The sequence below is a fragment of the Bos mutus genome, chromosome 23, assembly GCF_027580195.1.
Source record: "Bos mutus isolate GX-2022 chromosome 23, NWIPB_WYAK_1.1, whole genome shotgun sequence".
NCBI classification, from domain to species: Eukaryota; Metazoa; Chordata; class Mammalia; order Artiodactyla; family Bovidae; genus Bos; species Bos mutus.
The window spans coordinates 19,576,873-19,590,728 of record NC_091639.1 but is presented as its reverse complement, the minus strand read 5'-3'; the positions used below and the strand labels follow the sequence as shown (position 1 = coordinate 19,590,728).

Here is a 13,856-nt window from a genome sequence, read left to right as displayed (position 1 = left end):
CAAGCCCTGGGGGCACCTTCTCTTTCCCACCCCAAATGTATGTGTTTCTACAACAAGACACTAAGAAGATTGACCTGGTAGGCCACATGTTAGCAGCTGAGGCATAGGCTTCACACAGCTGGCTTATTTTAGGTCTCTAAACAAGAAGCAGCACTTGAGGTGTGATTCTTATGGTTGGTTAGATGGCTTCTACTGGAAAAATAAATTAACAACTAACTCCTAAAACAGGAATGAATAATGAATAAATAATAAAGAAAATAAACAGTCATCTTAATAATAGCAGTCATCTGGATGGTTACCTAATGGGGAAAAAAAAAAAAAAACTGTTCTTCATCCAGTCCAACTTACAGGGTGACTTTAAAGTAAAATAACCAGCAAAGACAAGGCTGTTATTTCTGTAACTTTCATTTTTACCTCAACTTTGCTTGAGCAAAATTGCTTTTGTTTGACTTAAGAGGAGCCAGAAAACTGAAACTAAGGGACAATATGTCTTTTTTTTTTTTGGCACACTTGATGATTTTCTTTTCCCTCATCCACTTTGCATCATGCTTCAGACCAGCATGGTTTACTTAAACCAAATGTGGTTTCACACCATTGGCATCTTGGACCTCAGAATATATGAGACTGTAATCCAGGGAGCCCTACTCTTGGCTTCTCACAGACCTGTCTTGGCTGGCAGTCTGCAAAATCATCAGGGTGGCAGCTGTGCTGTTAGTACCCAAATGCAATGACTGGTAAATAACTGTTTCCTTTCAAAGGTTTTGTGGTGCAATAGGTGTAATTATAGGAGGTTGTGCAGTCACAGAAGGCTCCCAGGAAGGGTGGCCATGGTGACTGATGGTATAAGCTGCCTTATCCCTGTTTAGTGATGGCAGAGGTGGCAGCAACTTTGACCTTCTGGCTAAAGGAAAACCACAGGATTTAGAATTGGAAGGTACTTAAAGACAATTTACTCTGAATTCTCACTTTATATATATATAAAAAATCAATCAGTGAGGTGAAATGCTTTGTTCAAGATCATAGGCTTGTTGATGATAGAACGAAGGACTGAATGGAGAACTCCTAATTCCAGGCCTACGGTTTTATCCAGGTCATCATATTGGTCATGAGAGCTCCACATAAGGGGCCATGCATGGAGGGAAACCTGGGAAATGCATCCTCTTCCCCTCCCCAGGGCACCAGCTCCTATATCCCTGGCCCCTAATTTTCATCCTACAATTGGCAACCTCTCGTCTTTAATGCTATACATCTGCTTTGATCATCTCTGCCATTAGAATATAATATGAAGGCTGAAAAGCTCAGAAAGAGCTTTTTTTTCCCTAGCATTTTTTTTTTTTCCGGCCACATTTGTATTCTTCTTTCCACTGGGATAGTAAATTTGACAATAAATAATAATTGCAGACTTTAGTTACAAAGGTAATAAAGAAAGCCTTTAAGAGAAATGAGCGAGCCCTGCCCTTGCCACTTCTTCAAGTTCGCTTTTATTTTCCTGCTGGCTCAGCTGGTAAAGAATCTGCCTGCAATGCAGGAGACCTGGGTTCAACCCCTGGGTTGGGAAGATCCCCTGGAGAAGGGAACGGCTACCCACTCCAGTATTCTGGAGAATTCCACAGACTGTAGAGTCCATGGGGTCACAAAGAGTCAGACACAACTGAGTGACTTTCACTTTGACTTTATTTTCTGGAGCCCAGCTTTTTTCTCACCACTGGATTCAGAGTTGTCATCTGGGCAAGAAAGCAAGACCCTGTGGAAATAGGTTTAAAACCACAAGGAGAAAGAAGCAAGGCGAGCACTGAGTGGGCCTCCACCATGATATCTGCGACTTTGGCAGAATGAGCATCTATGCCCTCATTTTATGGATGAAGAAACTCACACCAGAACAAAGTCTCTGTATTCCCAGGTGTCACGGCTGGTGAGCAGTAGACTGAGACTCGGACAGTCCGGGTCTGAGTTAATCTATCATCACTCATATTACCCCGTTGATAACACAAACACCACTGGTTCTTTTCTATTTTTCTAGAAGGAAGTCCTACGTAAAACTTACTTTTCCATAGCAACAGCTATATCTTGAAAGCCTTGTGCGGTAATGTTGTTCTTGTCCCATATAACAGTCCTGTTTGGAAACCAAATCACAAAGATGATCAGATAGTTAGGAATGGAGGAAATGATTCTCCCACTACAGATACATCTCTCATAGGCAACACTGTCTAGGTAGTTTAGCACAAGGAATAACATTCAGCGTTGTTTCAAACAAAGCAAGGATGAGCATTTCCCCCAGTATTAGATTCCAAAGCCATTCTCTGCTCAAGGAGGATGGCAAAAAAAAAAAAACTTAAAAGCAAGAGCACACACATTAACTTACCATTATATCACCTAATGCCTAACACCAGCCAGAAAACCCTAAATCCTGACTTCCTGATATTCTCCCAACATATTCTCCAAATACCATCCTAGTACTGAAGTCTGAGTCTGAAGCTATTTATGTAAGAGGCTACACAGTCTCATGTCCAGCATAGAGAATTTCAGATACTGAGATTTTTTTTCTATTGTAAACAGCTAGAAAGATCATCTGGTATTTTCTGATGTTTCATCACTGCCCTGATATGGTGTGACCAACAGTCCCAGCAACCAAGTTCACTCTGCTGGCAGAACCTCGGGTACTCTAAGGAGGTTGTTTACTTTTTAAACACAAAATCTATTTTGGAAGAAAAGTATTACTCTCCTTTCAGAATGTGAATACTTCAGAAGTATTTTAGGCTTTGTCAATTCACCTGACACATGAGATGGCTTTTTATTTGTCTGAATGCTCCCAGACTCACAGCCTTTAATTGCTTTCTCTTCCTAACCTCAATGACCTTCCTCACATACACACTGGCCTTCAAAGAAACTGCTGCAGTTTGGGGCTTTTGCCTTCAATTTAGACAGAAGGTATAGGCTCTGACTTATACCAGAGAGCCAGGGAAATAGCAAGAAAGAGCCCTTGAGGAACAGTATGAATTATTAACTCTTCTTTCACCAGACCACTGGGCTAGGTAGCAACCAAATCTCCAAATGATGGATGGTAATACGGTTACCACATTACTGGTCCCTAAGAGAAGTGGCTACTGCATGGCTTATCCTTAAGAAAAGCCAGGCTTGGGAAGTACTACAGATGAAAACCAATGAACAGATGAGTTGGCTTCCAGGATGAACCTGCCTTTTTGACCCAGTGGACTGCCTGGATCCCTTGGGTTTTAGGTCTTTATGTCGGCAGGAGTGGGAAGGGAAGATAAGACACTGGGCTCACAACCAATACTGGGAAGCCCCTCATGTAATTCCTCCCGTCTTCCCAGCTCTGCATGTTTGGCATTGTCCCCAAGCCCCTCCTTTCCCCTCACATCTGTCAGCTGTCAACGCTGCTGTGAAACAGGAAACTGCAATGGTTCTCAGTCGGGTTCACCTCACAATGGAAATCTTGAAAACAGCAGTGTGAAGGAATGACTGTGTCTAAATTTGGGAACACTCTCCTCTATATTTTGACAGAAGACTTGAAGCTGTCGTCTCCGCTCCCCAGCTGGTCTCCTTGGAAACTCAGGTTCACATGGACACAGCAGGTCCCCAGTGCCTGTGGGTCAGACTCCCCTCCAGGCCTTCCTGAGAACCAGCATCCACCCATCGGGGCCGAGTGCCCGGCCTGCATACCTGAGCTTGGTGTTGATCTGCAGTGCTTTGGCCAGCATCTTCGCCCCCATGTCCCCCATGCCATTCCCACTGATGTCCACTTTGGTCAAGGAGGTGTTGCTACCCAGGGCATTGATGATGATGGTGACCCCAGTCTTGAGTTTCGAGTCGGCCAGGGACAAGGACTGCAGAGGCTGTGGAGGCAACACCAGATAGCACTCACACGGTCACATCAGGGCTGCCACTGCTCAGGGGACCTGCTTCATGGGAAACCATCAGGGGTGGGACCTACTGTACAAGCACAAGGTGGAAACTTTGGAAACTTCTGGCTAAAAGGCACTAGTGAATGGGATCCAAGGGTTCTGGACCTTGGGAGTCAAACATGAAGAGCTTGTGTCAATGCTGAATATCACCCACCTCTTCTCTAAGGGAAGCTGTGGAAAGATATCCAGAGTGGCAGATGCCAGCTCTTTTGAAGTGGAGGATGGGAAGAAATAAAAATACTGCACAAAAATGTCTGTGCTTCAGTATGGCAACACTATCCTTTTTGATCCATTTCTAGGCAAGGTAAAATGGCGTCTTAAAATACTAGTAGAGGAATGATGCATGCATGCTAAGTCACTTCAGTCGTGTCTGACTCTTTCCAATCATGTGGACCGTAGCCCACGAGGCTCTTCAGTCCACGGCACTCTCCAGGCAAGAATACCGGAGTGAGTTGCCATGCCCTCCTCCAAGGGATCTACCCAAACCGGGGATCGAACCTGCATCTCTTATGTCTCCTGCACTAGCAGGCAGATCCTTTACCACTAGCGTCACCTGGGAAGCCCAATAGAGGAATACTGGTACTAAATTACCAGTAGTAGTAAATGTAAAAAAATCCAGCCAGGATCAATAATAGCTGACATTCATCGAATGTTTACTATGATTAATGACTGTTTAAGCTTTTTACATGTGTTTACTCATTTAATCAACCCAAAAATCCAATACTTAGGTATTATTATGCATGCTAAATCACTTCAGTTGTGCCCAACTCTTTCTTTGTGACTCTATGGACTGTAGACTGACAGGCTCTTCTGTCCATGGGATTCTCCAGGCAAGAATACTGGAGTGGGTTGCCATGGCCTCCTCCAGGGGATCTTCTTGACCCAGGGATCGAACCCAGATCTCTTACATCTCCTGCATTGGCAAGCAGATTCTTTACCACTAGCACCACATGGGAAGCCCAATATTATATTAGGTATTATTACCCCTATTCTCAAAGAAGAAATAGAAAGGTTAAGTGACTCAACCAAGGTCATACAGAAAGCAGCTGAACAGGAACCAGTCTGTTTGCAGATTCTGTGTTTTTAACTCCTCACAAACACAAAGCCTCAGTTGGCTTTTCCTGCATCTTTTTGATCTTCCCTGTTAGCTTTTTCTTATAAGATCCAATCAAAAAGCATACCTACAATTTTTTTTAAAAAGTCAAATGTATGTGACTTTTTCATTACCATAAGCTGTATAGTGACCACTCACTGTCCATTTAAGCCAGAGACTAAAAGCCACTTGGGGCTTCCCAGGTGGCTTACTGGTAAAGAATCTGCCTGCAATGCAGGAGATGCAGGTTCGATCCCTGGGTCAGGAAGATGGCAACTTGGAGAAGGAAATGGCAACTTGTTCCAGTATTCTTGCCTGGGAAATCCCAAGGACAGAGGAGCCTGGTGGACTACAGTCCACAGGGTTGCAAAGAGTCAAACATGACTTAGCTACTGAGCACAAAAGCCACTCAGCCTAGAGGCAGGTTTTGTTTGGTCTGCATAGAACATGACCAAAAAAGAAAAAAGAAAGGTGCTCCCTACTTACACCCTGCTCACACTTACTTATTTATGTCACCTTCCTAGAACTGTGGGCATTTAAATTCTCAATCCCCTTCTTCAGCCATTACTGAATTAATGAGATGGTGAGAATTTCTGGACTTAAAACCAGTGTTGCTCTAAAAGTCAGAACTAAGACTTCCCTGGGGATCTGGATGTCTTCTGGGTTGCTTGAGGTAGTCTAGGTTGGCTCCACTATACTCAACAATTCGATATCCTAACTCCATAAGCAGTTCTGACATTACTGGGAAGCAGCTTCTAGGATCATCTATGACCAGGTTCCATGGTGGCCCACAGGACTTGGGTTATCAAGATGTGCCTGGGTGGTCTGTGGGATCCCCCACCATAAATCCTGGGGTGTATTCACGTCCATTCAACCAATAAACACTGATTCCCATGCATGTATGCTCAGTCGTGTCTGACTCTCGCAACCCCATGGACTATAGTCCAGCAGGCTCCTCTGTCCATGGAATGTTCCAGGCAAGAATACCGGAGTAGGTTGCCGTTCCCTCATTCAGGGGAATCTTCCCATCCCAGGGATGAAACCCAGGTCTCTTGCATCTCCTGAACTGGCAAGTAGATTCTTCACCACTGTGCCACCTGGGAAGCCCCTGACTTCTAATAGAGCACGTGTTCAAGGCACATCTACCAAAAGGCCCAAGAGGCAGGAAGACAGTGTCGACAGTTTAAAGACTCATACATTTACAAACTGGCATTATGCATTTGATTACACTTTTCCTGAGTGTACTTATTATCAAAATTTGTGATTATCCTTATTATCAAAATTTGACCATAATTTCTAAATGTAATATATCTATATTAAAATCAAACGCTATTAATATTAGTTAGAATCAATTTTTTTCAAGTTAAATGACATAATAAGTGCTAAGGCAATTGAAACTTCAGCCCCAAAGCCTGAATAATCTTAGACTCAGGTAGGCTTAGGGAGGTAGCTTCAATTTTCTTAAGATTCTACATTCAAGTAGATGGAAGAAACTTAACAAAAGATGCTTCAGACTCGGGAAACTTCATGTTTTAAATGAAAATGTAAGCAATGGTGTTTTAATAAAAAGCTGTAATCCCATCATTTCAATGAGCTCTATTCAACTCCTGCAAAAATGATATATTATAGCTTCTTCCTAATACTGGAAAGCTGCCAAGTCTCCAAGCTGGTGAGCACCACTTCCAGTACTATATTCAAACTCTAATACACCCCAGTTAACACTTAAAAATAATAGGCAGGGTCATTAATGTGAATAGAACAGCCAGAATTGCATGCATATTTATAAGGTCATCCCTTCTTGATTTACTGCACTTCCAGGTAACATGATTACTTGAAATCTTACTGTTCCTGTTCAGAACTGAACATGCTTAATCTGGCAATCTGTCTCTTTGTGATAGGCACTCCCAGGACAAACACATACTGTTCTATTGGTCATAGCATAGATTTGTACGTAATACTTCAAAACAAAAGTCTCTGTCATCTTGGCCCCTCAATGTTACTGTCCCTTGACTGTGGTTGCTGCAGCCTGACAACCACTGTCTAGAGTTGCAGGCGACACTGGAACCTGTATGTCTGGATTTTCCAAGTGAACATAATGTGCAATACTGGGCGAATAAAGTATTCCATGGGCTGTTTAAGAACAAGCTCTACAGACACAAGGTCATAATGTAAAAAGCAAAGAGTTTCCTTTTTATATGTAAAGACCTTTAAAAAAAATCAGCCCAGTGGTGCCAGTTATGGATGGAATTTTTATAGTCACAAGATTTAACTCCTAATCATTTCAAATTGTTGTGAACATTACTGATTCTGAAGTAGGAGAAAAAAAAAAAGAAGGTAATTGCTTTTTGAAAAAGCCACCTACTTTTCTATGACATGAACATAAAAGGCTTTTCACTGTATGTTACTAGCAGCACATTTCTCAAATTTATAACTTGACAGAATTTACATTTATATATCAAATTTTACCATCTGCAAATATGTTTTTAGGTGTGCTTTAAATATCAAGATTATCTTTGAGTATGAGACTTTGAAAATTATAGGAACAGAATTTAAAGACCCTTGTGTAATAAGCAAAACATGAAATTAACATAAATTTTCCTAAAATATGTGCTAAGAAACAAATATTTGGGAATGATTATTAAACACAGTTCTGTAGATTCTGCAATACTGGCTTCTCCAATCTTTCAAAACTGGGCCAACTTTGGGAAATCAAAATCTCAAATACAGCAAGGTGGTGGAAAGTCAAATTAATATGTAAAACAAACTGCATAAATTCTGAAAAGTATAAATTACATTCTAATTATGCCTCTAACTTTAATAACCCAGTATAACAGTAACCAAATATAGGGCTTATTGGCAAATGAGGACAAACAGCAGTGCTTGAATTCATTAAATAACAATGAGTTTCATTTCTAGCCCACAGGTTGGAAATTACATCCACACAGTGAAGAGTCAGGACAGCAGAATTTTCTCCTGCCCTTCAGATCAGAGCCCCACAAAGAGATGTGGGCAAAGGCAGGCAAGGAAAAGCACCCGCCTCCATCTCTCCTGACCCCATGGCTTTCTCTGAAAACTTAGCTTACAGTTTTAGCAGAATTTGCTATTACCCTATACAAATTCAAAAGGGAAAATCATACTTTAAAAAAATGTGACACATCTCACATGATTAACATAGGAAATTACTCCTATGACCTACAAAAGCAACTATCACCCAACACAAATAATATGAATCATTATACAAATTGATTTGGATTTGAGGAACCATATAAGCTCTTTGGTGTCTGAGGACTAAGACAGGAAATGGACAAAATGTTAAATAGCATCAGTAAAATACAAGGTGTGATACACTCGGTTTCAATGAAAGGAATTAATGGTAGAGTGCTTCTCACTTGGTCCAGAAAATATCTTTTCTTATGCATGTCTAAGGATAGCAAAATAGGATACTATTTGAAATTAAATTTCTTTACCATGAACAAAGTCTTAGCCAGGAACAATTAAAGGGGATAAAAATATAAGGATTATTAGAGCTCTAGACACAATTTAAATTGGGGAACAACTTTCTTAGTCTCTTATAATTCTGCATAATTACTGGATGAAATTCAAATTAGCAATATGATGTTTCTCAGCATGAGATTAAGTCATAAAGTCAACTAGAGAGTAAAAATTCATACCTGTAGATTAGTGTATTAGCTGAAGCTAGTAAGTAATACAGCTTATTGAAAGATGGGCTTAGGAGTAAATGTACATTTCAATCTTCCTTTAATTAGTGATTAGTTGAATAAAGTGAAAGTAAGTAAATTTAAGTATACTCTATAACTGTGCTAAAACATGAATATTTACTGCATTTAAAAAATAATAGAAAATGTATGCAGAGATAAAATTATCTGAAAGCATATCAGCACTAACCCACTGGACAAAATTAGTAAGAACAGCAACAGAAAGAAAGGTTTTAGGCAAAAGTGTTGAAAATAATACTCACTGATTCTTCATCTTGAATCATCTGTACTAAGTTGTCCAACACAGGTGTCAGATTTCTAAAGAGATTTTAAAGATGTGGACAGTGGAATCAAATCAAAAGCTTTCAGGAGGCTGGTTATTTTCATCATTGTCATATAAAAAATGCAAAAAACTCTTACTTGGATTTCATATTATTAAAATTTTTGCCTAACGCCAGGTGTTGTATTGATCTGTTTTTACTGAGCCACACTATTAAGGTAGATAGGTCAGATTCTAAACCTGAAAAGAATCAGAGTAAATGGAAAATCAACACATATGTGGATAAATAAATTCTCAGAGAGAACACAATTAAACAAAGGCACAAGGCAGTTGGATGACTTTCTGTACTGTCCTGAAATCCCTAGGATTCTAATCTCCTCCCCCCGACCCCAGGAACTTTTGCCTTCTTTTTATGTCCTATTATTTCACGGGGATAAATTCATTCTCCACAAAGACGTATCTAAATCTCTTACGCAACCAGGGGCTAAATAAAGTCAGTAAGGAATGGTGATACATGACAGTAGAAAGTTTCATCTCTCTCCACACCTTTGTGAGAGAAGATTCTGACATACTGTTCACTGGGAGGTGATTGCAGTTAAAGTTGTCTATGCAAATTCATACAGCATGCTTGCCTATGCAGGTTCATACTCACATGTTACTATAACCAGTAGAAATAAAGCTAATGAAACAGGTTTTTGTATAAATAAATAAGGCCTCAATTTATTACTACCAAGTCCAACACAAAAGGTTGTACTCAGATTGTTATCAATATATTGCTGATCTTTTTTTTTTTAACTAAATTGTTTTACTGCATAGACTTTTCACTTTTTGGCCATGAAACAAACTTAAGACTTTGACATGAAATTATTCCATAAATATACTCTCTTAAAACATAAATGGCTATAGTTATCATGAAAAAAAAATACTTATAAAAATCGTGGAAAAAGAAAAAATAGTCCTCTAATCAAGGAGTGAAATATCAGTTTTATTAAGGTGTCATCTAGATTGGATTAGACTATTTTCCCTTTACTAACTTCCTTCAAATAATATTTCTATGTGTTTTCTTCTCTAATTTCTGACTTACCATTATCGGAGATGTCTAGGCTGCTGATGTTGTGGATTTCAGCAATGCAGCCCTCTAGTACCTGCGCACCTCCAGATCTCAGCTAGAGAAACACAAACCAAACAGGGGAAAGTGGTCACCTACTGGAGGGGTGAAACCAAAAAATTAAAAATAGGAGAGATAGCCTTGAACTTAGCACCAAAGAAAAAAGAGAAAACTTATCAACTTAAAAAAAAAATCATCAATGCAAAGGGCCAACCACTAGTCATTATGTCCCATTCCACATAAGTCTGAAAATCATTACAGAAAGAAACAGAAGACAGAGATCACCCTGCATCACCAAAAGCAAAACAATCTCCGTCAACCCACAAGAATTTTCTTCATTTCTGACTTTTGGAAATCTAACGAATACCTTTATACGTGAGAAACCACTACTGTTATATCTGATTACTACAGATTTCAGGTATAACTCTCCATCATATAATAGCAAAACAACTGAAGGAGACAATAAAAACCTAAAAAGTCATTTTCATCTTTTTCCCAAAAACCAAAAGCACATTTTACCAAGGTCAGAATATCTTTTTGTTTCCCATTTAGCAACTATCTGAGTTCTTACTACACGTTAAAACATTGTGCAGGGTGCAGTTTTCCAAGCTGTGGCCCTCTGTTTAGGAAACTTATGATCTAATAAGAGAAACTACCATTTATTGGGAACCTACTATGGGCCAAAGGATATGGTAGTTTCTCTATTCACTTAAGAAAATGAAATTTTATTTTAAGATTCTATACCAAATTGATAACACTTTCTACTTGTTCACATTTTGATGTAAAAATTTAAGGAATCCTTATTTCACTATTTTACAGGCAATATGTCTGTGGAACCCTGGACCAAAACCTGCCAATTTTCCTGGCTGCTTATATGTTAAGCAGAATTTTGCACAGATCTTTGGGATCACTTTATTCAGTTTTTTTTAGCGGGGGTGTTTACATTCAGTCTTTTCTATTTTTTCAGGTGACCGCAGATCACTGTGAGATGTCCGATGTGAGCTCTGAAGGGGAGTGTCACATAGAGCCCGACCTCCCTGGAGGCTGGTTTCCTCCAAGGAAACCAAGACCAGCCAACTCCACAGCTGAAGGGCTGTGAACCCAGCGGGTGGAACTATGGCTACTTTTATTATATTTTTTGCCAAAGTATTGGCTTATGATAGAGTGGAAATTAAAAAACAACAACCACCAGGTTCTTCACAAATAGATTTAAGCAACACTGCTTCAAGTCGCACTGAGCATTATATGTAGACCATATCAATATTAAAGCAAGAAACAATTTAGGCAAACACTTCAAAGGAACATAATCTGCTTTTCACAACATGAAAATATTATGCTTTTGAGAAGATAAGCATAAGTCTTTACAATTTCATTATTTGCTGCTAATGATTTCTCTGTTGAAAAGTCAAACTTCTAGAAAATCTCTACTTATTATAATGTATAGAAAAAATATTCCATTTGTGAAAACAGAAAATAGGATGAAGATGAGATTTCAGTGCTCAACTGTTTATTTTACAAATACTCCTAACTGATATTTGTAGCATAAACCCATAATACTAACATTTTTCGGTACTAAAATGTCAACATAGCCTAATTTATTGATTCATAAAGTACTTACACAGTGGCCAAGCTAAGGAAGCCCAAGGAGAAAAAAACAAAAAAAATGTTATCAGCAGTAAGCAGAATAAGAACAGAGAAGCAGAAGTCTCTATCAACACACAACATAAAAAAGCAGAGTGAGAAAAAAACACTGCAACTAAAATAGACTCCCAAAACAAAAATCCAAAACTTAAATAAGAAAATAACTGATCTTCAGTTGCCAAGAACATTCGATTGAATTCACAGGTTATTAGATGCCTAAAATTCCCCCAAAGCTTAAAGCTTTCCCAAAACAGTAAAAGCTTTTCCATTACTGTAAATGAAAATCCTTTTAAATGAATTTGCATAATTAGAGGCTGTGTCTGCATGTATGCATGTAAAACTGGTTTTTAAATTACCCTCATTTGGATCCCACACACTAGCACTATTTAAAAGAATACAAGATCAAAGAGGAGTAAATGTAACTGAATCACTCAATACTTTTTAAAATGTTAAAAATAAAATCACATTTCTTTCAAGAGAGAAGTGTGGTCTCAAGGAAGGAGGAATATTTCAGCTGTTACTCATAGTTCTAAGAGAATAGTTCTAATACAAAAACATTCATAATGGGGACAGAAGCAAGGTAAATTAAAATCTAGAGAACTTTTAATAATTCATATTCCTTCCTCAAGAACACTAGCCATTTAAAAAGAGGTGGTGAATATTACAGATTTAAATGTAAAATACCATCCCTCTGTTATTTGTCACTTTTCTTCTCCAGGGGTTTTATTTTTAATGAAAAAATAACTTCAATCCTGGGAAATTTCCTCACATAAAACTGTGAATACTGCAGGATTCTCCAAGGACAAAATGTGGTTTGACATGATCAGTTCAATATATCCTTGCTGGCAGGGTGCGATGCCAAAGGGTAATTTAGAACCTAGTGATATATAAATTACCATTTCAGAGATATAACCTAAGAGAAATATATAGGGGCTTCCCTGGTAGTTCAACGGATAAATAATCCATCTGCAGTGCAGGAGACGTGGGTTCAATCCCGGGTTGGGAAGAAGGGAACAGCTACCCACTCCAGTATTCTGGCCTGGAGAATTCCATGGACTATATAGTCCATGGGGTCGTAGAATCAGATATGACGGAGTGACTTTCACTTTCAAGAGAGATATATACAATTGACCCTTGAACAACTTGGGGGATGAGGGGACTTAAGGGAACCAACCCTCCACACAATCAAAAAATCAAGTACAAACTTTACAGATGACCCTCAATATCCAAGTTTCCTTCCCCATGTGCAGATTCAACCAACCATTATATAGTACTATAATAAGTATTCAGTGGAAAAAAGTCATGTATAAGTGAACCCAGGCAGTTCAAACCCGTGTTGTTTAAATGTCAACTGTAATTTTGTGTTTCATTAACTACTGTAAGAAGCAACATAACATGTGACTTGACAAACATGGTCACCAGTACTGTGATTCAAGCTGTAAGACAGTGGAAGAACATGACACTAAGGTAGCATTAATGGGTCCTCATGTCAGTAGCATCATTTTGAAGAAGGAAACAGACAGAAGAGGCTCCATCTTGAAAGCAGGACTCCATCTTGGGTCAGACTGTGGACTTTGAGCTATGCCCAGTATCTATGGAAACGACATACCAACTGGAAAACTAGACCCCCCGAATGGAAGAGCCCCAGGGCTCGTACCTAGATTCTCTGTCACCTAAAAGAATACCCTAATTATCTATGTAACCAAATAGAATCATAAATTCTATGATGCTTATTAGGGTATGACCACAGGCCTATTGATAATTGTCCACTGTTAACTACCTAGGCTTAAGGCATACGAATCATGGGTTAACTTTGATTGTATCTTTCTTTTCCTTTGTTCAGACTAGTTTCAGGGAATTTGGGGAGGTGGGTTTGGGCATGTACACTTAGAGTATATAAGGTTTTCACAAAAACTGGTTGGGGTCCTTGGCTAAGAGGAGACTCTGCCTTGGGCTCACCGGTGTAATAAAGTGCACTCCACTATCTGCACTGTCCTTCTGAGTGAGTTTGTTTCCCGGAACACATGGCTACAACAATTTTATCACATAATTCACAAATGAATGGCCAAAATGAAGGTAGAATTATCATCAAAAT

The 13,856-nt window shown here is 39.2% G+C and overlaps 1 protein-coding gene across 1 annotated transcript in view; it reads right to left on the bottom strand.

Annotated features, from left to right (window-relative positions):
* CARMIL1 (capping protein regulator and myosin 1 linker 1) overlaps positions 1-13,856 on the bottom strand; it is a 303,970-nt gene that overhangs the window by 81,623 nt on the left and 208,491 nt on the right. Inside the window, 5 exon segments of the mRNA XM_070360729.1 lie at positions 2,045-2,113; positions 3,682-3,854; positions 8,996-9,050; positions 9,153-9,252; positions 10,097-10,178. Coding sequence (XP_070216830.1) covers positions 2,045-2,113; positions 3,682-3,854; positions 8,996-9,050; positions 9,153-9,252; positions 10,097-10,178 — 479 coding nt within the window.